At 33.8% G+C, this 23,984-nt stretch overlaps 2 protein-coding genes across 2 annotated transcripts; both read left to right on the top strand.

Annotated features, from left to right (window-relative positions):
* The first annotated feature begins 912 nt into the window (after window positions 1-912).
* Window positions 913-16,231, top strand: LOC123710978 (V-type proton ATPase subunit C). Its single transcript, XM_045663333.1, has 13 exons — window positions 913-1,063; window positions 1,477-1,614; window positions 2,033-2,134; window positions 2,736-2,787; window positions 7,498-7,595; window positions 7,880-7,968; window positions 11,426-11,524; window positions 11,734-11,857; window positions 12,428-12,559; window positions 14,064-14,161; window positions 14,705-14,843; window positions 15,425-15,545; window positions 15,827-16,231. Exons 2-12 carry the CDS (start codon window positions 1,486-1,488, stop codon window positions 15,518-15,520), a joined length of 1,158 nt encoding a protein of 385 aa, XP_045519289.1. The 5' UTR covers window positions 913-1,063; window positions 1,477-1,485; the 3' UTR covers window positions 15,521-15,545; window positions 15,827-16,231.
* Window positions 16,232-17,637: 1,406 nt separating this feature from the next.
* Window positions 17,638-20,944, top strand: LOC123711251 (ATP synthase subunit gamma, mitochondrial). The gene is made up of 7 exons (XM_045663745.1): window positions 17,638-17,752; window positions 17,905-18,075; window positions 18,389-18,467; window positions 19,334-19,391; window positions 19,572-19,729; window positions 19,888-20,052; window positions 20,355-20,944. The coding sequence occupies exons 2-7, from the start codon at window positions 17,912-17,914 to the stop codon at window positions 20,619-20,621; spliced, it is 891 nt and encodes a 296-aa protein (XP_045519701.1). The 5' UTR covers window positions 17,638-17,752; window positions 17,905-17,911; the 3' UTR covers window positions 20,622-20,944.
* The last annotated feature ends 3,040 nt before the right edge of the window (window positions 20,945-23,984 follow it).

The raw sequence follows: 23,984 nt of genomic DNA, 5'->3' as shown, positions 1-23,984 counted from the left end.
CCTCGGGGTCCGATTTTCTCAATTTCCCTTTGACTTCTAACATAATCGGCTCGTTTGTCAGACGATTTGCCTGATTCTTCGTTTATTATTTTCCGAGTAACATTTACTTTACCCATGCTATTTTTCCACACTAGAGTCATATTGCTGTTCTTCATATTATATTTCATATAATTTTAACCTTTTTCTGTGTAATTCCTCATTTGCCTATATGACTGCATAGAAACTTGTTTTCTCAGAGACCAATATTCTCATAAAGAGTAACTTTATTGAATTAATCAATAAATGATTTTAAATAGTACTTTAATAATAGGGGACTAAGTTGGATCATTTCGAATTTGAGAATTTTTTGGACAAATATTATCAAAATTCAAATTGATAAGCTCCTTTTTTCAAGTTAGTTTAAACATATGAAAAAAAATAACATTTAAATATTGTATACCAGCCAAGATGTTAATAAGTGCTATTATGTTAATTAGGTTATTGTTTGTAAATGTTCAATAAGTATTCTTAATCACTGTAGTAAATATTTCAACGAAATTAACAAGTAAATCAATGAGGCGACAAAGCTGTCGACAATCGTTTTTTTTTCTTTTATATATAATGGAAATAGTTGTAACTTCGCAATACTTTCATTTTTGTAAAAGAGAAAAGCCAGCCAAACTCACTCAGAGTTGAGTGGCTTGAGACAAAATCGCGTCGATAAACGTGATCCACGAACGCCAAACGAGTTAGTATGAAAATTATCACGTGACAAAGTGTGAGCTAATGTCATTCCCATACAATTGGTTTAGCCGTAGTATCACGTCCGTTGAAAAGTGAGTTTGTCTCAAGCCCCAGGAATCAATCTTGTTTACATCACTAAAAACAACGATTTTCATTATATCCATAGACAACTGACGTAAATCAGCTGTCCAACTAAATTGCTTGCTCCAGATGGCAGCACATCATCACGTGAATTTTCATGGCGGTGTTGTAGGGCTAGTCCCGTATCGTCTTGTGATTTCACCAAAAAACTGCTGTTTTGAATATTTAGTGTAAAACAGCAATAAAATTTACTTTGTCGGTAAGTAATATGTTATTAATTATCCTAATGCCAGCATCTTGATCACTTGAGGCAGTTTTACGCGCTACTTTTGTTTGTCAAAGCAGATTGAAGTGATTGGGTGTTTAGGGGTGGTTTTGGGGTGTATTTCTTCAGCTATATTAATACGGCGCCGGGATGTCTGACGACTAAGTGGGCACTATAAACCTGCAGCTATTATTGATTCACTCCAGAGCCCGTCGAAAGAATTTAAGCGAATACAGAACGTCGCTCAGTCTTGGAAGATGAACATTGAAAATCGATTTTTCACACAATTGGTCGTGTCTTAAAATAATTGATATGCTAGATTCACTATAACGGTTAACTAGTATATAAGAATGTTTATCTCGCTTCAGATTCAGTGTTAGATAATTAAATCATTGTAATATTTTTAGTGATTCAGGATGAGTGAATATTGGGTGATCAGTGCCCCTGGCGACAAAACCTGCCAACAAACATGGGATACCCTGAACAATGCCACCAAATCTGGCAACCTTAGTGCCAACTATAAATTCCCAATTCCTGACCTAAAGGTGAGCATTATAATGTAACCATTTGGTAAAAATGGTCAACCTGCAACTAATTAACTGTATAAGACCTTTTATGTTGTTTAGGATGGCTTTACATAAAAATGTTTCAAAGTAAATATGATAGCGGTTAAAATACAAAAGTAGACAGTAGTTAAAATTTGATCATGTGAACATTTATATTCCCATAAAATTATACAGTACCCATAAATAATTATATTTATCACTCTTGATTATATTGATAGTTCAATGTATGCCTCTGCAATCAAAACTAGATTCTTGTGATTAAATAATATGAAATCTATTCATTTTCAATCAAAAATATTTGCCATGAACTTTTATGAATAATGATGCTTAATATTTATTTTAAGATATTATTAATAACTTAAATGATTTTAGTGGTAAAATTATAAATGTGATTTAGGTTGGAACTTTGGATCAGTTGGTGGGGTTGTCCGATGACCTTGGAAAGCTGGACACCTTTGTTGAAAGTGTGACCAGGAAGGTCGCACAATACCTTGGTGAGGTAAGTAATAGTCTACCAAACTTAATAAACAATTTATGCTTGTGGAAAAAATTACTAATCCATTAATTTCCATAATTATACAAAAAAATTATAGAATACATATATTATTATAAAATTATTTATGAAATATAAATGTATCTAAACTGTGCACCCTTAAAACAAAATAAATGTATAATATTTGTGTTATTGAAACCCTGACATAGCATAAAAAGTTGTTTTTAAATAACAATCATGCCCCTGTATGACATTGTTGGTTCATTATAATTGTCTATTAAAAAAAATCTAAGAAATTGATACAATGTCAAGCCAAGACCAATATCAGGTGCCAGTGCCACTGTATTATTATATTTCTGTTACCATAATAATTGTACTCACAATTCTATGGCTTTTTTAAATGTGTCAAAACTACTTGTTAGGTGTTACATAAATTTAATCCACAAATACATTTAAGTAGAGGAAAATCTCTTGTGTCAAATTTTATGTCCTTATAGTGTATAATGTATTGAATAGCATACACAACTTTTATTAATATAATATTTTTACCATCAAATCTTTCCAAGCTACAAATAAATGTTTAATTGTATTTATGTATTAATTTCAGGTACTTGAAGATCAACGCGACAAACTTCATGAAAACCTCATGGCAAATAATAGTAAGTACTTTTTTTTATAATTCATTTTGTAATTGGCACTAAACAATCAACTCATCGTATCAGATTATAGTTAAAGTTAATAGCTGTTTAGTGCCATTTTTTGAACTTTAGGAAGCCCCTGGGCATTTGCATGAGAGAGATTACTATTTTAGACAAATTAAAGCATGCGTGGGTTAATAGATCTTAAAGCTGTATAAAAAGGGCGAATTCGGCATGAATGAATAAATTAATAAAATAGGTATGACAAAATAGATCATAAAAGCACAGGAAAGTGCGAAACATTTAAGCATGTTCATTTTTCGTCTTCAAGTTTAATTTTATTACTTTTATTTGCATGTATATTTATTTTATTACCGATACGGTGTTCTCTTATATTATTTGCGTTTTCAAAATTTTGTATATATTACCATTTTCTAAATATTTATGTATTTAACATAATCCCATTTCGAAATATATTTCGCACTAAATAAGTAAGCAATGGATTTTTAAATTACTTTAAAAATTCATTGATGATGAAGCTAAGAATGCTCAGTGGACAGTGTATAGTTATGGTTCGTCTACATACGACTATTTCGAACCTGTTTTGCATCCCTGTGTATATATGAAGTAAACTGCACCATCTAAATGTTATTGTTCTCTGCTTACGTCGGTAGTGTACTGGGACTGGCCACTTTTGATAATTTATTTTTTACACGGATTTTTTTTAGAGCAGTTTCATTACATTAGGCGAGTTATCTTAAGGAATGTTTTAGATTGAGAATGCTAGCTCTGTCATTGCATTTCAGTGTCTGAGAAATGGAAAAAAGTTTGCGGAAGTGAGTAATTATTGTAAATGTATGTATTGGGGTGTAATATGTAATAGAGCTTATTTCAATTAAGTTAATGCTTATGTTAAATACGTATACAATAATGTTTTATTTAAAATATATGTAGAAGGCAGGCTTTATCGAAGAATGCTTGTAAGATGCTTCGAATAACTTTATTATAATATTAGAGGTGGTTTTCAATGTAACAAATTGTAAGGATACTCTCGGCTTAAGACTAGCATCAAACTGATAATAAATGATTGTGTAATCTTTTATCGGGTTATTTTCGTGTATAAGAAAAAAATGTTTTACGTAAGGGTCACATAGGTAGATAAGGTTGTGTCATACAATTATTGTTGTCCGTTGAAGAATTGTAATACACAGTGCAAGTACATTTGCACCACGGTAATGCAAAATGTACCACAGATCGCAATCACTGCCTCACAGACATTCATAGCTTAGCCATTACGAGCTTCCATAATGTTCATGCTTCGTGCTTCTTATTTTTATTATTACTATTTATTTATTTTTATTTTTAATTCCTGTCCTAACCAACCTAAACGAGGCAATTCATTTACGAGGTATCACTCTGCGTATTTTGCAGAGTTAGTACAATCACTCGGAAAGATTTTTAATATAACTAAAAGCAAAATAAAAGAGGCAAGCGCATGTTACGTGCCGGCTGCAGGCGTGGACTCGTATGGTGACCCAGGAGGCGGGGAACCCCCGCCTACACCGACGTCGCCCATCTGCGATTCCGCCTTCTCTGAGCACCATGGGTGCTGGCCCTGCGAACATCGTGAGCACTCGGACTGCACACACTCGCAGCCGTCCAGTGGCCGAAGCTCTCCGCGCTGGGACGATGACGAAGAGGATCGCCACCACATCTTGAACCAAGGTTTAGGATACCGTCCTGATCCTGTTTGGCATTTGAGGCTTTCCTGCGGCCGGACGCGGATACGGGATCAGAGAGTTCAGTCCTTTAAACCTTGCCCGCGAAGAAACTGCCGTAGAAGCCGGTATCTGGGTCACCTGATGCACCAGGAGCTTAAAAACTGTGACGGCGTCCAGGTGACCTGTTGACATACATACTTTTCGAAAAGTGTGTCATTCACAAGAAACGAATTTGTGTCTCGCTGGATACACCTGTCCGCCTCTGGCCCAAACCTAATAAATCAAGTCTCAAATACCAATAACGACCCGGTAGGCGTAATGCTAGTTTACCGTGTAACTGGCGCTGCCTGTGTTGGAGCTTAGGTATACTGGAGGCAGTGATTGCGATTTTAATTTCATCAGCAGGTGGCGCTAGTATTGATTAAGCGCCATCCTGAATTTGAAGTCTCATAAAACATTTTTAAATTTAGGGTGACGCAAGTAAGCTAGGTGACCTAATATCACTTTGTTGTTCGTGTCCAACGCATAATCGCTTGGCTATCACAATGTATTGGTAAATATTTTTAAATACGAATAAGTTGCATTGTGCTTGCACACTTGCGTATTTTTAGATATTACCAAGTAGTGAGCTAATTATATTGTAAGCTAGAAAATGCTATGTAATAAATAATCCCGTTTGCAAACCAATGCGTTGCTTGTTATTTTTATTTTGCTTTCTATTTATTTTAACTATGCGAATAAGGTGAACTTCGTTATTTTATAACCAGATGTGACACAATACAAATTAAGAAACATAAGGAATTAAAACTGTGTTAAACTCGCTGGATATTACAAAAACAGACTTCACTAAACAACAGGTCCACTTAGATCATAATATGTATGTGATTTTATTTCGAAAAACTCTGGGTTACCATTATAAAAAAAATATATATTTAATTATGCTGCGAAACGTATTTTAACTTTGTGTATCAGACGGATTAATAAGCATACACAAGGTAACTATATTTCCATTTAATCTCATTTGTATAATGATCGTTCAAGAAATAAATTATTAACAAACAGCAAAGTTCCTCTCTCTTGAAAGGCTCAATAGGTGCCACTCAGCTATCTGGAGAATAAAGAACGTTAACTTGATATTAATATTACTATAGTAGTAACTTATTAATAACAGCTAAAAGCGCAGAATTTGAATTTTATTTTTACTATATCATTAGGTAATTATTAATAATTTCCACATTTTTCGTAATATATATGAAAAGGAAATGCATTCATAATAAGTGACGGCATGGATGTTGAACGCTTTATGTTTATTTGTATCGTTGACCGATCGTTTCATCTCTGAACGTTAAAATTAAATTCACATCAGTTTTATTACAAGCTTATATCTTGTAATGTGTTAAAGATATAACATTTATTACATAAACGTTTTGCGCTCATTATTTCAAATGTAACGTCCTGTCTTGGGTACTACGGCGGCACATTTACTTTAAACAATTTGGAAGCCTTTGACATATTTTTAGTCTATATATTTGTAAACAAATGTCAAATATGATTTCTATGTATTTAAAAAATATATTATGAATTGGTATTTCAGCTTCTATTCTTATTATTGTCAATAAGAATTCTCCATTACTTAATACATTGCATGTTTTGTAATTGAACGACCTACTCGAGATCAGTTGACAATTTTAAATTTAGAATTATTTGAACAATTTTTTTTAAATTAAATTAAAAGTACCTTTTATAAGCCAGTTTACGACTGCCCTTACCAATAACATTCTTTATTATTAATCAAAGGAATTTTATCAGGGAAGTTTTATAGGTATACATTATTGATTCGTAGCATACTTGCTGCCTTACAACTTACTACTAGAAGGACGTTTGTAAGCAACCCTTTAAGAAAAAATATTGCATGTTTGTCATTCCTTTAATTGTGTATTGAGAGATATGTAGCGTAGTAATAGGAATGTTTTGCATGGTACCATTATCTTACTGTTTTACGTTAGCTTATTTCGTTTCGTTGATATTTGTTTCAGCACTTATCCCAAATATCTAGATTTAAATAGACTTATTTCCTTTTAAGATGTGGCTTTAAATTTTTAACTAGGCCATAATAAAATGCAGATGATTCCATAGACAAATAGTTTAAAAGTTTTTTTGTGTGGCTAATATTTTCAGTGGTTAAGGAGGTATATATGTGCAGGGAATTATTGTTTTTGGTATGCTAATGTATGAGATAGGAATCCATTTTTCTATTTGCTTACAAAATTCTTAAAACCTTTAGATTTGGGTTATTATTTTAGAATCTTGTTTTCGTCATTTATCGACCAACACGGTATCACGTTTACAGTAAAGTAAGATGACCTAGTTTTCAAGACAATTCAAGTTCATAAACATTTGACCTACTGTGTAGAAATAGAGAAATATTAAATTAACTACCACTAAAATATTCTTCAAAGAATTGTAATAAAACATTGTTTGTCTATGGAAGATGGTAAAATACTGAAACGATAAACAGATAAAGTTTACAGCCAATAGCTACGAAGTCTTAAGAACTGTCAATTTTTTATAACCCTTGCAACTCCTTCAGACCATTTTTTAACCTATATTATCTTGTTCAAATTCATGGGAATGACATTATTGCCCTTAAACCATCGTTATCTATTAGAACACAAATTTGTCTACGACAAAATTACAAATTAAAATTAATTTTGTACCTAAAACTACGTAACATTGTCTTAAGTATAGTGTTTGGGCAAGCATGAGATCTCTTGGATTATCGCTGAACTCTCTGACCTGATGGAGAAGATTTCAACAACTTAAATTTCCAATATGTACCGGCTAGACAGCGCATGGTTTTTTCTTAACTACTTTTTTCCGTTTTTTTACAAAAATTGTCCTATACCTCTTAGTAGAATTCCACTTTTGACAGTTCTTAAATCTTTCTAAACCTTAGCAACTGTGCCAAATTGTATCTCATAAATTATAATGTATTTTCGGTGTTTTTCAGGTGACCTGCCCACTTATTTGACACGTTTCCAATGGGACATGGCCAAGTACCCAATCAAACAGAGCCTTCGTAACATCGCTGATATTATAAGTAAACAGGTAAGCATTACATAGTTAATGATCATCTCTTGTGATAATTTTGATACTCAAAACAAGACAAAAATATTAAATTGTAAAGAATATTAATATAAATATACATGTGTATAACATATCATGTGTTTGTGATGGGATGATCGAACGAAAGAAATATCGTGGCCCAATTAATTTACAAATTAATAATAATTATACATAAATAATTTTAAAAGGTTCTACCTGCTTTGTGCTATCGTTTCTTAGACTGGGCCAATCTGGCAATATTAAAAAAATAATAACTTATGTTTCAGGTGGGTCAAATCGATGCAGACTTAAAGGTCAAGTCCTCTGCCTACAATGCACTAAAGGGAAACCTGCAGAACTTGGAGAAAAAACAAACGTGAGTATTTTGGTTTCAATCATAAAAAAATGTACCTCAATATTTCCACTTCCAACTTGCCTGATTTGAACCGTCCTGGCGCCATCAAGGGAAGATTTTATATTTGATAATACTGCAAAAGAACCGGTTTCATTTTTAGCTAAGACTACATTATTTTGAATGAAGACTCGTAATACGTATTAGTAGAGTTTCATTTCAAATGTTATCGCCGAGATTCAAACCCATTGAACTTATGTTTTCTGATCCCTAAAAAAATAACTAAAAAAAAGTACCTGGTTTATTGCCAGTTCTTCTTTTCCGTTCTACGCCCTTGTGTAAAATTTGAAGCATTTAATGTATATTTCTTTTTTGACGTTCATAAGTGTACATTGCGTTACCTATATGAATAAATGATTTTTGACTTTGATAGGTTTACGCGAGTCGGGTATATTTAAACAAAACTTTAACAGCTCTAAAGTGAATTTATAAAATATATCAAGATGTCTACCAATACCAGTCAACAGACAACGACGACCACGTTTTTAACATATTTTAATAGTTTGAGATGAAGCTAGGCAATGTTGACCAACATTTTTTTATTAGTGCTATTTATTACGAAACCGCCAAGTTGTTGTTTCCTTCAATTTAAGAAGCGAATTACAAATAACAATATATAATTTTAAAAAGTGCGTGCGTACAAAGTACACATGGCTGAAGTGAAACTTCTTTATAAATGAATTATTATTAAGGTCCCCAATAGATGATCATATACCAGTATTACATCACTATATATCTATTTTCACACTGTATACGTGCTAATGATAATATAAATAAATAAAAATCTGCGTTATGCAGCAGAATTGCCATCTAAAGTTTTAATATGTAACTAAACGAATATGTAACGAACGAACGAATACATTAACCAATAGCGTTTATTTTTTCTCGATCTACTCCACTAACTACTCTCGCTCCATGGCTACTTGCTTTTTTTTATGTAATAGCAGGCAAACGGGCAAGAGGCTCACCTGATGTGAAGCGATACCGCTGCCCATGGACACTCACATTGCCAGAAGGCTCGCAAGTGCGTTGCCGGCCTTTCAAGAATTGGTACGCTCTTTTCTTGAAGGACCCTAAGTCGAATTGGTTCGGAAATACTTCAGTGGGCAGCTGGTTCCACATAGTGGTGGTGCGCGGCAAAAACTGCCTTAGAAAACGCTCAGTTGTGGAACGACGGACGTCGAGGTGATACGGATGGTATTTTGTATTTTGCCTTGACGTCCGATAATGAAACTCAGCTGCGGGTATTAGACCGAACACCTCTTCTGAACACTCCCCATGGTAAATGCGGTAGAAGATGCAGAGGGACCCAACATCTCTACGCAACGCCAAGGGATCAAGCCGCACGGAAAGTGATTGGTCGTCGACGATTCGAACCGCTCTTCGTTGAATACGGTCTAGTGGAAGGAGCTGGTACTGGGGAGCTCCCGCCCAGAGGTGAGAACAGTATTCCATGTGGGGCCGAATTTGCGCTTTATAGAGTTGCAAGCGGTGGCCCGGAGTGAAGTACCGTCTCGCCTTGCTGAGCACACCAAGCTTTTTGGAGGCTAATTTAGCCTTCCCTTCCAAATGACCGCGAAACTGGACGTTATTCGATATGTCAACGCCCAATATTCCGATGTTAGCTGAGGCTTTAAGGAGAGTGCCTTCAAAGAGGGGAGTACCGACAAAGGGAGTTTTTACATATCATTAATATGCAGAATAAACAGGGTCGGGGATAGGACACAGCCTTGTGGGACACCAGCATTGACGGGTTTAAGGTCAAGGAAATGCAGTTGCATAATTTCTCGGGGAGCCCATAGGCTGGAAGCTTCGAGAGCAGTGCTCTATGCCACACCCGATCGAAGGCTTTCGCTATGTCCAAACTTACCGCCAGCGCCTCCCCCTTGGACTCAATTGCCTCTGCCCACCTATGTGTAAGGTATACAAGGAGGTCACCAGCTGAGCGACCACGACGAAAGCCGTACTGAGAATCGCTAATCAGCTGGCTGCCCTCTAGATACCTCAAGAGCTGGCCGTTAATAATGGTTTCCATTATTTTGGAGAACAAGGAGGTTATTGCGATTGGGCGATAGTTGGACGGATCAGAGCGATCGCCTTTTTTAGGGATCGGATGTATCAAAGCCAAAGATGTATCCAGCACTTCGGAACAGTGTTGAGGGAGTACAGGTACCGGAAAAGGCGCGTTAGGACCGGAGCCAACTCAGGAGCACAAGTACGCAGCACAATTGGGGGGGATGCCATCAGGCCCACTCGACTTATGGATGTCCAGGGAAAATAAATGTTTACGGATAGCACGTTGCCGGAATGTAACTTCAGGCATCGTAGTATCACACCGCAATAATTTCAGTGGTTCCTTCTCCTGATCATCCAAAGTTGGGTTCGACGCAAAGAGACAGCCTAGAAGATCGGCCTTCTCTTTTGCAGTATGGGCCAGTGAGTCATCCTCCCTATGCAGTGGTGGAATAGAGGGACTGACAGAAATTCCCTTGGACAGCTTTGGCAAGAGACCAGAAGGCTCGAGTTCCCGAAGGAAGGTGGGCCAATTTCTCACCAAACCTGGCAATATGCTCTGACTTTGCCTTATGTCTCTCTGTCTTATGCCTTAGCGATTTCCCGTTTGAAGGACCTAGAGGCTGAATTGTATGCTTTTTTACGTTCGCCGATAGCCGCATCACAGGATGTCGCCGCTTCTGCCCAGGCTTTAAAGCATTCACGCTTACGGCGCAAAGCCTCTTTGCACGAACGCCTAAACCAAGGCTGGGACTTGCCACCGACCGGCACCGCAGAGAATGGAATAAAAAGTTCTATGCCCTGCAGGACCACATCAGCGACAGAGTCAGCGACGGCATCCGGAGTACTCAACGAAAAGCAAATGGGCCCCCAAGGGTAGGACGCAAAAAAAGACCGCATCCCGTCCCAATCTGCTGACTTATAGTGCCACACACGGCGACAGCCCGCAAAGCTAGGCCGTAAAGGGCGCGTGAGCGGCACAATGCTCCGTACCACACAATGATCTGATGAACCCAATGGCGGGTCAACAGAGACTTGGTAGGTCTCCGGATGTGAAGTCAGCAGAAGGTCCAACAAAGAAGGTTTATGACCATCCACATCTGGTATTCGCGTAATCGCAGGGACCATTTGCGTCAAGTCGTGTTCTTCATGCTACGTTCGTCCTTTCTCACTCTCTCTGAATCGACCTCAATCGCTCTCTCTCTTTTCTTTGACAAAAACGTTGCACATCTTTGTGACGCTAATATTATTATTATTATTGCGTTTCATCCGTAAAAAAATGCGCTTAAAGAAGTGTTTCACTTCAAAAACTATTAAATGAAAAACAAAAGCTAAGGTTGTTGAGTCCTTATGTTAGATTTATCATATTTTGTTATAATATAATATATTTATTTTTCTTTCTTTACAGTGGCAGCTTGTTGACGCGCAATCTGGCAGATCTAGTGAAAAAGGAGCACTTTATCTTGGACAGTGAATATTTGACTACTCTTCTTGTTATTGTGCCTAAGTGAGTACACCGTTTTTACAAACGTTAAAGTCACGTTCTAATGACACAATATTAAACAACCTTCTAACAAATATTTTTCATTGTATGGATTTAACAAAAACAATTTTTTTAATAAAAATATGTGTGTATTTCATGAACATCTTACCCGCCTGAGACTAAATAATTGTACGGCCAATTGCAAATATTAAACAAATGTATGCTTATTCCAGGTCTTTGTTCAACGACTGGAACGCGAACTACGAGAAGATAACTAACATGATAGTGCCGCGTTCCACGCAGCTTATACATCAAGATAACGATTATGGCCTCTTCACTGTTACACTCTTCAAGAAGGTTTATTTATTTTTATAACTTACGACTGAGTAGATAATTTCCGAGTTATCACTCGGCGTAGTAAAATATTAACCAAAAACCGTCCATAATGTATCCAAGATTATATGACATTTTAATATTTTGTGCTTAAAAGGGTTCTGAGGCCTCTAGCAAGAAAGGAGGTACTCCTTTTAAAGCAGAATTGCTATCGTAATAAAAAAAATAGTAATTATACATTTCTGTATGAAACCATTTTTAGTGCTTTGCGTGGGCGTATTTACGACTAAACGGAACTAATATCCGACCTTCAAATAAATATAAAAAAAAGAAAATTCAAGACCTCCGAGCTGACACAAAAATAGTATTGACGTATACTAATACTTGTTATGTAGTCCTGATTTAAAGGTACTTAAAAGATCGTTAAATTATACCGCACTAGTTTCGTCTATTTGTGCATAATCTTATTATGAATTAAATAATTACTTTATTTGACTCAAAAATATTATGAATATAAAAAAATATTCATGTTTTATGAGATAATTTGGTTAGTTTTTTTGCTTGGATAGTTATTATAAATTTGTTTATTTACAGGTAGTGGAAGAGTTCAAGCTACACGCCCGCGAGCGTAAGTTCGTGGTTCGCGAGTTCTCGTACAACGAGCAGGATCTCGCTGCTGGAAAGAATGAGATCACCAAACTGGTGACAGACAAGAAGAAGCAGTTCGTAAGTGTATCCTTATAAAACAATCTACAAAGCAGCCGGCTAAATAAGAGTAAGATTCAGAAACGTACAGGACGTTATTATGTATTAGAATTTGACATATCATTTCGTTTGCCCCGGGAAACAAAGTCGTAAAGGAAAATTATTTTATTTTTCAGGACAAACAAAAGAAGGTTATTTCTAAAGCTATTATTACTTTACTCTGATTTTTATATCCGTAGAATTCTGACAGCTATCATTTTGATATGTCACAGATTACAAACCTTTTTGGCCGGGCACATTTTTCAATTTTAATACAAGTGAACATCTTAGTCTATGCATACATTTTATTTGTTATTCCATATCTATTTTATTACGTGCGGTAATATTTTATTTAAAAAAAAAAGCTTTACTAAACCTGGAATTAATAGGCAGTGATGCCAGCCAAAGAATAAAATAAAGTAATTAAACTTAATTAGATGTATTGTTATTTTTGTATTAGGTCACTTGAGTAAGTAAATATTAAGATGTATGTTTTTGTAGGTAAAACATAAAAAATACGTAGCATTTTATTCTATTGCCCTAAATTTGGTCAAATTTGTCCCTTTTTCGGTGGACAACTTTTATAGTAGCAACACTTATGAAATGTAAGAATTCTACAGAATGACAAATCAGATTATAGGATTCTAAGCACATTATATGTATATACTTGTTCCTATTCGATTATTTATACGTTGTTCTTATATATTTATTGTTAATAGTTATAAAATAACTAAATGTACATTACAGTAATACAGTAATTTATCTAATTAGACTGAAGAGCAAAAGTAAAGCTATTGTTTCATTGTTTAAAAATAATTACGGACGACATAGAATCCGCACAACACGACGTAAATATTGACGAATGTCTAGAACGTAATAATTTATTACCACACTTTTCGCAGAAATATTGCAGAACCTTGGTATTAAGAGATTCATTATTTCAACTTATTTGTTTTTATACTGTCGCATTAACTTTTACTGAATGATTATTTGGTAGAATTACAATCTTAACTGAAACTGTCTATACGGTTGTTGCAATCTATTTCTGGAAACTAAAATTAGGTTAACGAGTTGTACTAACATTGTACACAAAATAACATCAGTAGAAAAGACATCCTCGTGTTTATTAATAATGTTTTGAAAAAACCCCCGTTGTTCCCCGGGGCAAGCGATAGGTGTCATTTTTTTTATCTCAGCGTGTATTATAATTGCTAATCGCCGCCCTTGGGCATCTGCACCTTATATATGTATTCTTTCAAATAACCTAGTGAAATATTTAATATGTACTTGACATATAGAAGATTGAAAAAAACATATATTTATAGTAAACATATATTTTTATAATTTGTATTTGGTTCGAATTTTTTATCATTATTTGTTATAGTTATTCATTTCGGAACTAGTAATAATTTTTAAATAATGTTTTAATTTTAATAAAAAGTAAGTATTTGAAATAAATTTTAATTAATAAAATGTAATAATTCAGGGTCCTCTCGTCCGTTGGCTGAAAGTGAACTTCTCAGAATGCTTCTGTGCCTGGATACACGTTAAAGCATTGCGTGTCTTCGTCGAGTCCGTCCTAAGGTATTTTGATTTAATCTTTGGGGCCGTGCTGTAAGATGTTGAGCTGGTTTAATTAACCACCGAAACCTTGTTGGATACCTTTAGCTCTACTACTCTAAAAATGTTTAGATAATCATTTGACTACCCACTTGTTTCTTTTGTAAGATCTATTTTTTTATTCTTTGAAACCGCATCAACACGATACTAGTCCCACTAGTACTTAGTCCCATAGTAATAAAATTGATCTTATGTGTGTCACTTTCCAATTGTGAAGAACATTGTGGAAAGTGATGTTTTTAGTCAGTTTCACATGTTCTAAGTATGAAATTCTAACGATACTCGTCGTATTTTAAGCATAAAATATTTGTATACAGCGGTCCCTGGTGGGTACGGTCAGACTTTATTTTACTTATTGGAATGTTGCGAAAGTAAAATTAGTACCTTACTAATTAGTACCTAATTAGTACCTTTATTTCTTTCTTGAAAAATTAAAAATAAAGTAGTAACACTGAATAATTTAAAAATATATTTGTACATAATATTAGAGGAAAAAAAAATTCCCAGATACGGCCTCCCTGTTAACTTCCAAGCGGTAGTGATGGTGCCGTCTCGTAAGAGCATGAAGAAACTCCGTGACGTGCTACAGCAGCTGTACGCTCATCTGGACCACTCTGCCCATCACCACTCTGGGGCGCAACAGGAGGTTAGTGTAAATAGAAATAAGAATCGTTCCTAATATTTGATATTTTTATTCTTCGTATTTTGATTTGATGAACAAAAGTGAAACCTCTAACCAAAAGGCTTGATGCTATGTATAAACTACAGCTTGCTGTTTGATTAAGACCTGGTACGGGTTGGAAGTGCTACAAGTTTCATCCATAGAAAAATCTACACACCCTATACTCAACCTGAATATATGAAGATATAAATCAAAAGTCCTTTGGACCTAAAAAAAAAAACGTGTGTGTACTTATGTACATGCGTTAGAAGTTATACTTCCTCGGCGTAACAGATATAAATCTTTTCAACTACATTTGTAGTAAAATGACACTAACGATAGAAAAAAACTAAAATGTTGACTATAGCTAACTTCAGGATGTCGGTTTTTTTTTATGGTGTGCCCGTGCAGAATAAGAATTTACTCATAATTTTTCTCTTATGGGCCAAAAGAAGTAACTATCAAAAACATTAATCAGTGTACTTATAAACTAATTATGTGTACATTAACCTTATAATTAATCTTGTAAATATATATTTAGTAATTATATTTATTATGAATTCCAGAGTGCTGAGTTAGCAGGTCTTGGGTTTGGTCAGTCAGACTACTTCCCATACGTGTTCTACAAAGTCAACGTTGATATGATTGAAAAGACCGCTTAGAGAGGCTGCTGAATGGCTGTTATAGGTGAAACATTGTTTAAGTTTTCAAATTCTAAAATAATTATGTAAGGTGTCATTATTAATCATTTAAGACAAAGCTCAATTTGGTGAATACATTGACTTTATGATTTTTAAAATTGATTCCTGTGTATCTACTTTTTCATTTTATAATGAAGATGTAATCAAAGTAAACTAATTAATTGATTTGTAATCATTGAATAACATTTAATTTTTTTCAGTTCGGAGCCTATGTTTTAATTTGCATTTTAACAAGTAATGTTTTAGTAATTTTTCATTTTATTACAGGTAATGTTACCAAGTTCTGTGCGTGACCGTTGTATTGACAACTAGCTGCAATATCGCCTTGTACAATAAAAATAATTGTTATACATTCTAAACCTATTGGTTAGTCATTGATAAATTTTATTCCAATTATATTTTTCTATGCAAATCAAATGTGTGTATCGAAGCAGGTTGTTTATATATATTAAATTTTATTTATAATGTTGCCATTTAATGCTTCTGGAATGAAAAAAACGCAACAATTTTGTTTTTTCAGTATTATGTTGCGTTATTAGAGTAGATATAACAACTGTTACGAAATGTAATATAATGTTCAATAAATTATATTGGTATAATGCAAAACTGTAAATAAGAACATTCCTCATAAAACTTGTGTAGTACATAATAAATATTATTCAAGTTACTGTTTGTTGTTGGGTTTTATTTACCATTACCATCTTAACAACTAATCAAAGACCAAAAACTTGAAATAGCCATTTTTCCTCATACTATAATCATGTAGTTCAGAAATTTCATATGCATTTATGATCCATAAATTACACATTAATGTGTGACTATAAACCATTTAAAAATTACATATTATAGTTAAGTTTTGCTTGTGATGAAAAATCTACCACAAGTGTTGGTACAGTAATATTAGTAAGTTCTTCCTGCTTAACACCTGTAACATTTAATTTTAAAGAAAACAATAATTATATTATTTAGGGGACTATCAAGCTAAAGTTTATAAAAATAATATATATTTAAATTTTAGGAGTATATGCTTATTTTACTTAGTTGGATCCACTATATAAGATTTTTTTCTATCTATTATTGTATTAATAAACAAATAAATGCAAATGTATTAGTAGTTAAAGACTGAACAAATATCAGAAAATTTCCCTTATTGGAAGTAAGTTGATTGGAATAATGTAAAGGGATGAAATGTGTAGTATGAAGGGATTGAACTATCAATATTATACAATGAACATATCATTTAAATTGACAAAACAGCTTTCATCAAAAAATTTACTGTTACTTATGAATAAATTATTGTAAACAGTTAAATGTAAGCTTCATTGGTGCATATTTTTTTACAAAATTACATAGCACAATTTCGCGTAAAACAAATTACTAGAACTTTATTTCCATTCCTCGTTTTCTTCACTCTCGTTATCTGGCTCGAGCATTTTTGACAACATGCTATCACCTTCATTCATTCGATTAAACAATGATGTTAATAATTTCTTGTTTAAGTCGTCAGTTTGTGTTCTTTCTCGAACTGGTATTTCCGCATTCTTTTGTTGTTCATTTTGTGTCTTCTCTTCTTGTTCTGGCATATTAATTTTGACCATCTTTTGTCAATGTACCTTTTAAGCAACTGTAAAGTTAAAAGGTAAAGTAGTTCAGTATATAAATTTCTGCAGCAGTAGGCTTTCTTCTAATATATATTTTGTTTATCGCGGGTCTATAAATGTAGCAAAATAGAAACACTAACCGTTCACGACAAATTTATAAACAAAAATTAAATTTATTTGCTTTTAAGTAAAAAGTCTGTCAAATTTAACAGCTGTGAAAGCTATCATTGATACGTCAATGTTGTACTGGCATAAATGATCATTGACTTTACTTTGATTACATATCCAGTAATTGTTAGTTACCGATTAACAGTTACCCATTTAGAATACTATAGTGCTTCATAATGTATCATATGATTTTTTGCATTATACAATTTAAATATAGAATAAAAATATGATCTTACTGATTTGCTACCATATGGCATATTCATGTGGCATATATTCTATCACAGACATTGACAAAAATTATGGCGTTATAGGCTGCAACTGGCAACACTTTAATTTAAACGTCACCGTTTGTCCAATATCCATCTTTCCGACCAGCTACATTTTCCTGGACTGGTGATAAATTTTTGTTGAAAATCTAAGAAAAGTTAGTAATTATTTGATTGACAGTGTTTTAAGTTCTATAAGGGTATTTTTCTTTGATATGACTAGAAATATACATGTGTAGAAGTCGGAATTAAGTGCAATCCTCTTACATAACATCACATAACCTGCTTATCATCTGATTGTAAATTTCAGAGTTAAAATGTTAGGCCGCGTAGCTCCGGGCGTCTGCGCCCAGGTGACCATGGTGGTCAACCACCAGCAGAACCGTAACATGGCTACATTGAAGTCCATTTCGCTTCGTCTGAAATCAGTAAAGAATATTCAAAAAATTACCCAGTCCATGAAGATGGTGTCAGCTGCTAAGTAAGTTTTCAATCGTTGCACAGTGTTAGAACAAAAAATAATTTTGATTTTAGAAAATGGAATTGTAAAGTTGACATAAATTTGTACTTTGTAGTACAGTTATTCCATTATATTGTCATTTAAAGTATTGGTTTGTTTATAGAACAAAAACTTGTTTTAAAAATTATTATTAGAAAATGCTTTACATGGTTCATATTTTCTCTTTAGTAACAGTAATATTTTTATTCAAGTAGGTGATTTTTAATTCAGTTTCATTTGTTAAGCAATCCAAATTAATCAACCTTGTTCAATATTGAAATTATAAATTTTGCAGATATACTCGTGCTGAGCGTGATTTAAAGGCTGCTAGACCATATGGAGAAGGTTCTGTTATTTTCTATGATCGCGCTGAGGTTAGTTAGAGTTTATAGCTAAAGAGTTTGTTTTTATCCTTAAATCACCTAGTCACAGAAACAAGTGGTTCAAATGTAGAAATTTATTTTGTGCATCTTTTGAAGAAATAACAGCATGTAATAACAATGTTGTAAAATCCTCATGATATCATAATTTTGAAACCCCAACTTTCACATGTAAATTTATGATGAACTTGGGTCTTATTTAGTATATATAGTGTTCTTTATAATATTTAACATTTACAACTATGTCATGCATAAAATTTAATAAGTTGTTAATAGTTCTTATGTTTTACCCTCGATGACATATTATGTGTATATAATTTTTTTTATAATTAAACTTCATGTATCATCATAGTTTTTTGGATATTAAACCTGAAGATTATCAACTACAAATTTCAGTGAAGAAAAGCATAAACAATAATAAACTTTATTAATTAAACTAATTTCATTGTTGCATATAGAGAGATGTATAAAATTACCAGACTCTTTCGTGTTGCAAAAAATAAGAAAGATAATTTCTTAAAGATTTGCAAACGGAAATAAAAAATGTTGTGTGTCCGGTTACTAACCTTACACCTCCATAAGTAATAATTCTTCTGTAAAACTGTAATGAAGTTGAAGATTTTTCAAAATTACCTCTAAAGTGGAATAACCATTGACCAATTGGACAGTAGCTTTTAGAGTGAGAAAGTTAGATGGTTTAAGGTGGCTTCTTTGCCCTTTTATAGAATTGAGGGCAGGTTGCAAGAAAATGTAATTTTCACACTGAGCAAGAACATGGTTATGTTATATTTAAATGCAGTCTATTATATTATAAGTTATTTCTTACACATAGTAGTATAAAGTATATGTTTTCCTTACAGGTAACACCTCCTGAAGATGATCCTAAGCAATTGTATATTGCTATGACTTCTGACAGAGGTAAAGTAGAACTCTGTGCGATAGTTTAAGTTGGTTTAATCAATTATTTATCAATTTATTTGGATATAGATCTACAATAAAAAATATTCCAGAATGTATAAAATTTTTAATGCAACTGTCATATTTATATTACTTTCTATTTATTTATATGTCTAAAACTTAAACACTTTGTTTTATTAGGTCTATGTGGTGCAGTACACACTAGTGTCTCCAAAGTAATTCGTAACAAGTTGCAAGAGCCTGGTGCTGACAACATTAAAGTGATCTGTGTGGGAGATAAGTCCCGTAGCTTTTTGCAACGTCTGTATGGGAAGCACATCATTAGTGTTTGTAATGAGGTAAACCTAACCGCGATTTTGTCTAAACAGATAATAGAAGATTCTGTCAAAGTAAAAATTAATTATATAACAAAATAAGTTTTTAATAATGGATTTTATTTTTATTTTTATTATTATATTTGTATAAAAGAAATCCTAAAATACTAATTCTCTTTTAGATTGGTCGCTTACCACCTACATTCAAAGACGCTGCCACAATTGCAAATGCAATTCTGACCTCCGGCTATGAGTTTGGATCCGGCAAGATTGTTTACAACAAGTTTAGATCTGTTGTCTCTTATGAACAATCTGACTTGCCTCTCTTCAGCTTGAAATCTATTGAGGTTTGTGCTTGATAATAAACTAATATTTATATTTTTACAGAATATTTTTTACAATGCTTATATTGTAATTTACAAATATTTTTTTAAATAAAAATAAAAGTTTTCTACACAATACTTTTAATACTAAATTTTTTTATAATGATAATTTATTTACAAGAATATGGTACAAAAATGTTATGGTGTTATAATCGATAGTTTGCATATTCTGCCACACATATTGCGATCTTAAATCAGTTATGCTGTCTTAAAAGGATACAGTATAACTGATTTAAGATTTGTTTCTATTAAATATTGACTTTCAGAGTGCTCCAAAACTGGCAACTTACGACTCCCTCGATTCCGACGTGATGCAATCATACATGGAGTTTTCACTCTCATCCATGATTTTCTACGCGCTCAAAGAGGGCGCCTGCTCCGAACAATCGGCTCGTATGACATCTATGGACAACGCTTCCAAGAACGCTGGAGAAATGATTGACAAACTCACGCTTACGTTCAACAGAACCCGTCAAGCCGTAATTACCAGAGAACTTATCGAAATTATCTCTGGTGCTGCCGCTTTGGAATAGATTTGAAAATGAGCTCCCATCGTATATTAGAGCAAATGGTCACTTCAGCTCATTGTAAAATTTTAAAAAATCAGGTTATGTCACATAAAAATATCAATTTTTAAATTCGCAACAAATAATCGTGTTAAAAATATTATTCCGTATTTATTATTGCCGTATATATACAGTGCTGACATTGCCGATCGAGTTAACCGAGTTCATGTAAACACACGCAATACGTAACTGGCTTTAAGACCTTACATTTATTTGGGGATACTCGTTCGATTCTTGGCCGTACTTTGTAAGGATACAGTTGGTGGTTAGCAATAAATAAGTGTATAAAATATTTTGTTTTATTTATTTAAATTGTAAGGAAATATAGTAAATTCATCAATACCCTTTCCTGTTTCAATGTTTATTACCTAAAGGCTTACTTGCTATAGTTATAATGCTAAAAAAATATTGAACCAAGGTTCATCACTTGGTTCATGTTTTGGTAAAACGAATTTTTGGTCGAATAATCACATTAAAGTAACATGGTTTTTGATTGATCTAATTCTCCTACACTGAATTCGAGTCGTTCTAACGTAAAGTAAAAATATAAAGATAAACGCTGATTAACTTTTTGGTAATCGTGTATGGGTGAAATCTAATAATAACAATGTAAGTTTTCGATACTTCTAGTGGTTACGTCATAGATTCATTGGTTGCAATACTTGCAGAGTTATAATTTATTTTTAATTTTAATAAGAAAATTTACTTTTTTTTACTAAGTCTTATACATTCGAAAAAATCTACATTCTGTATCTTTAATAATATCCACTAGATTGGTACTGATGTGTCCTTGCGTTGGACATGCTATTTATGGTTGTTTATTGGGTGTATTGAAGATAATATTAGGTTTTACGAAAAAAAAATACTTAAATCAGAACTTCTTATTTACTTCGGACCCCACTGTGAAAAAAAAAACTCTACCAAAAAGTGACCCTGTATTACAAGTTTTAATAGGAATTCTGAAAAAGTATTTCACATGGGCATGAGTGGCTCTAATATTTTTCTAGGAAGATAAATCAAAACAATTGTTTTAATAAAACAAACCAAAACTTTTACGATAAATGTCAAAATTCCTGCCTATGCACGTGTATATTTTCTCGGATTTACGACGACTTGTGATCAGTTTCTTCCCTATGACCCACGCGTTGTTTTTCGGACCAGCAAGGCTGAATGGTGCTACGTATTTCAATTTAAAAATTATGAAAAAAGATACAGGTGGAGATTTTTTCAAATTTTAATAAGAATTAGTAAAAAAAGTCAATTTTCTTATAAAAATGCAAAATAAACTATAACTCTGCAGGGGTTGAGTTTAGGGACCTTCCGTACAACAAATTTTGGCTGCTGATTTATTTATTTATTTACAGGCCCATGCAAAGCTAAATTCTTACTAAAAATAAAATACAATTAAGCTTTTTACAAAATTTGGTAGTAAACCTCCTGCTATCCTCTAATCTTTTCCAAGTACATTTTTAAATCACAGTATATTACAAAAAGGTCGCTCTCCGGTGAAGAGTCGAGACACCGATTAAGCAGCGAGAGTAACCGAGGAATGGGAGCTTGTTGATGCTGGACAGTGCGAGCCGAACGCACAGCAAACAGGTGATGTAGCGGTAATAATTGTCCGGAACGAGACTGTATCTCATGATCTCTCCCAACAAGTATGCGCTTTCCGTCTCTTTTTTAATAACGCTTAAACCAAATTTGATTATAGCTAAATCTCTACGATGTTCTAATGAATTGTACCCTAAAACCCCCATCAAGAACTTAGTAGGGTAGAGGTAAGGAAAGAAATTGTACCTTTTATACAAATATCTAAGGAACTTTTTCTGCACCCTTTCAATCATATCCCTATAATACGTTTCATAAGGGGATCATATGAAGCAGCTGGTCTCAACAATTGGCCTCACTAATGATGAATATAGCACCCTAGTGGCAGACCGACCAACTGAATTTCGCAGGATCAACCCCAATCTCCTAAATGCAGCATCCGTAATCGTCCCAACGTGCTCTTCAAATGAAAAATCGATAACAAACAAAGCACCCAGGTCGCGGACTATCGCGGCTACGCAGCTAATAATTACAGATCCTATTCTATAGTCGAAGAGTATTTTATTTGGAGAGGCACTAAAGGTCATCACTTCGCATTTGTCATAGTTAAACTGGAGTTTAATTCATTCCAATGCAGCAGTTTATTCAAATCAAGTTGCATACACAGACAGTCATTGCTAGTTTTAACTACTTTAAAAACCTTAACATCGTTGGCAAATAATAGGACGTTGGAAGATGTAATTACGCTCATGACCTCATCTATTTCTATCCTACCTACCTTATCTAGTTGCGTTTGATCCACGAATTTTTGGCCACCCTGTACATATATTACATAAAATAAGTAAAAAAACTCTAAATATGTTGATCTGATGAAGCCAATGCCGGGTCAACAAAGACTCGGTAGTTCTCCGGATGTGAAGTCAGCAGAAGGTCCAACAAAGAGGGTTTATGACCATCCACATCTGGTATTCGCGAATCTTTCTCAACCGGCATTTTTCTTTACTGCCACAATAAGCATTTCAACATTAGTAGTGATTGGAGATCATTTTATAAAAAAGAAACGCGCTGCGCGCTCCTATACTATTTGCAGTCAGTCACCTGACAAAACGGCGGACACGGCACGCTAAAAACACAAACAACTGTAAGCGTCGATATAGGTCGACCACCACCTCCGATACGTTGACGGCTATCACAGACAGCTACAGTTGCCTTTGCCGTTGACATCATGCCGCTTGTGTGAATGAGCCCCAACAGTCGAAGAGAGCCTACGTTTGATATTCTCGGGACGAAACTCCCATGGTTTAGGTGATTGATATGAAGCGAATGAATGCAAAGTAACAGTTAAAAATATTGCCTGCGTCTGGCTATACTCGCGAGGCGTATGTCGACGATTTAGTAAGGGAAGTATTTAAACGCAAATAAAAAAACATACTTTTGTATGCAATAATAATCCGAATTTCCATCAAAATTACTGATTGCACAGCAAAGTACTCAACTCAAAATATGTATTACTAAATGAACTACAATTTATGTTTGTGGCCTACGGCTATTTATCTTAAAGCAAAGCTTTTTCACCAAAGCACATTACACCTATTAACTCTTTTTTTTAAATATAGCTTCTATTTGTGTTTTATTGGTTATAATCATCTTATTATTAATTAAGTACGACATAATGAGATCTGCAAAATATATAAAATTAGATACAAATATGCGGGTCATGCTTTCGTGGGGCGTCCACGCTTCCTTTTTTGCCCAATATCTACATTCTGCAGGTGGGGGCAC

The sequence above is a fragment of the Pieris brassicae genome, chromosome 6 (assembly GCF_905147105.1).
Source record: "Pieris brassicae chromosome 6, ilPieBrab1.1, whole genome shotgun sequence".
Classification (NCBI taxonomy): Eukaryota; Metazoa; Arthropoda; class Insecta; order Lepidoptera; family Pieridae; genus Pieris; species Pieris brassicae.
The sequence above is the reverse complement of the archived record's forward strand: the minus strand, read 5'-3'. Positions and strand labels throughout refer to the sequence as shown.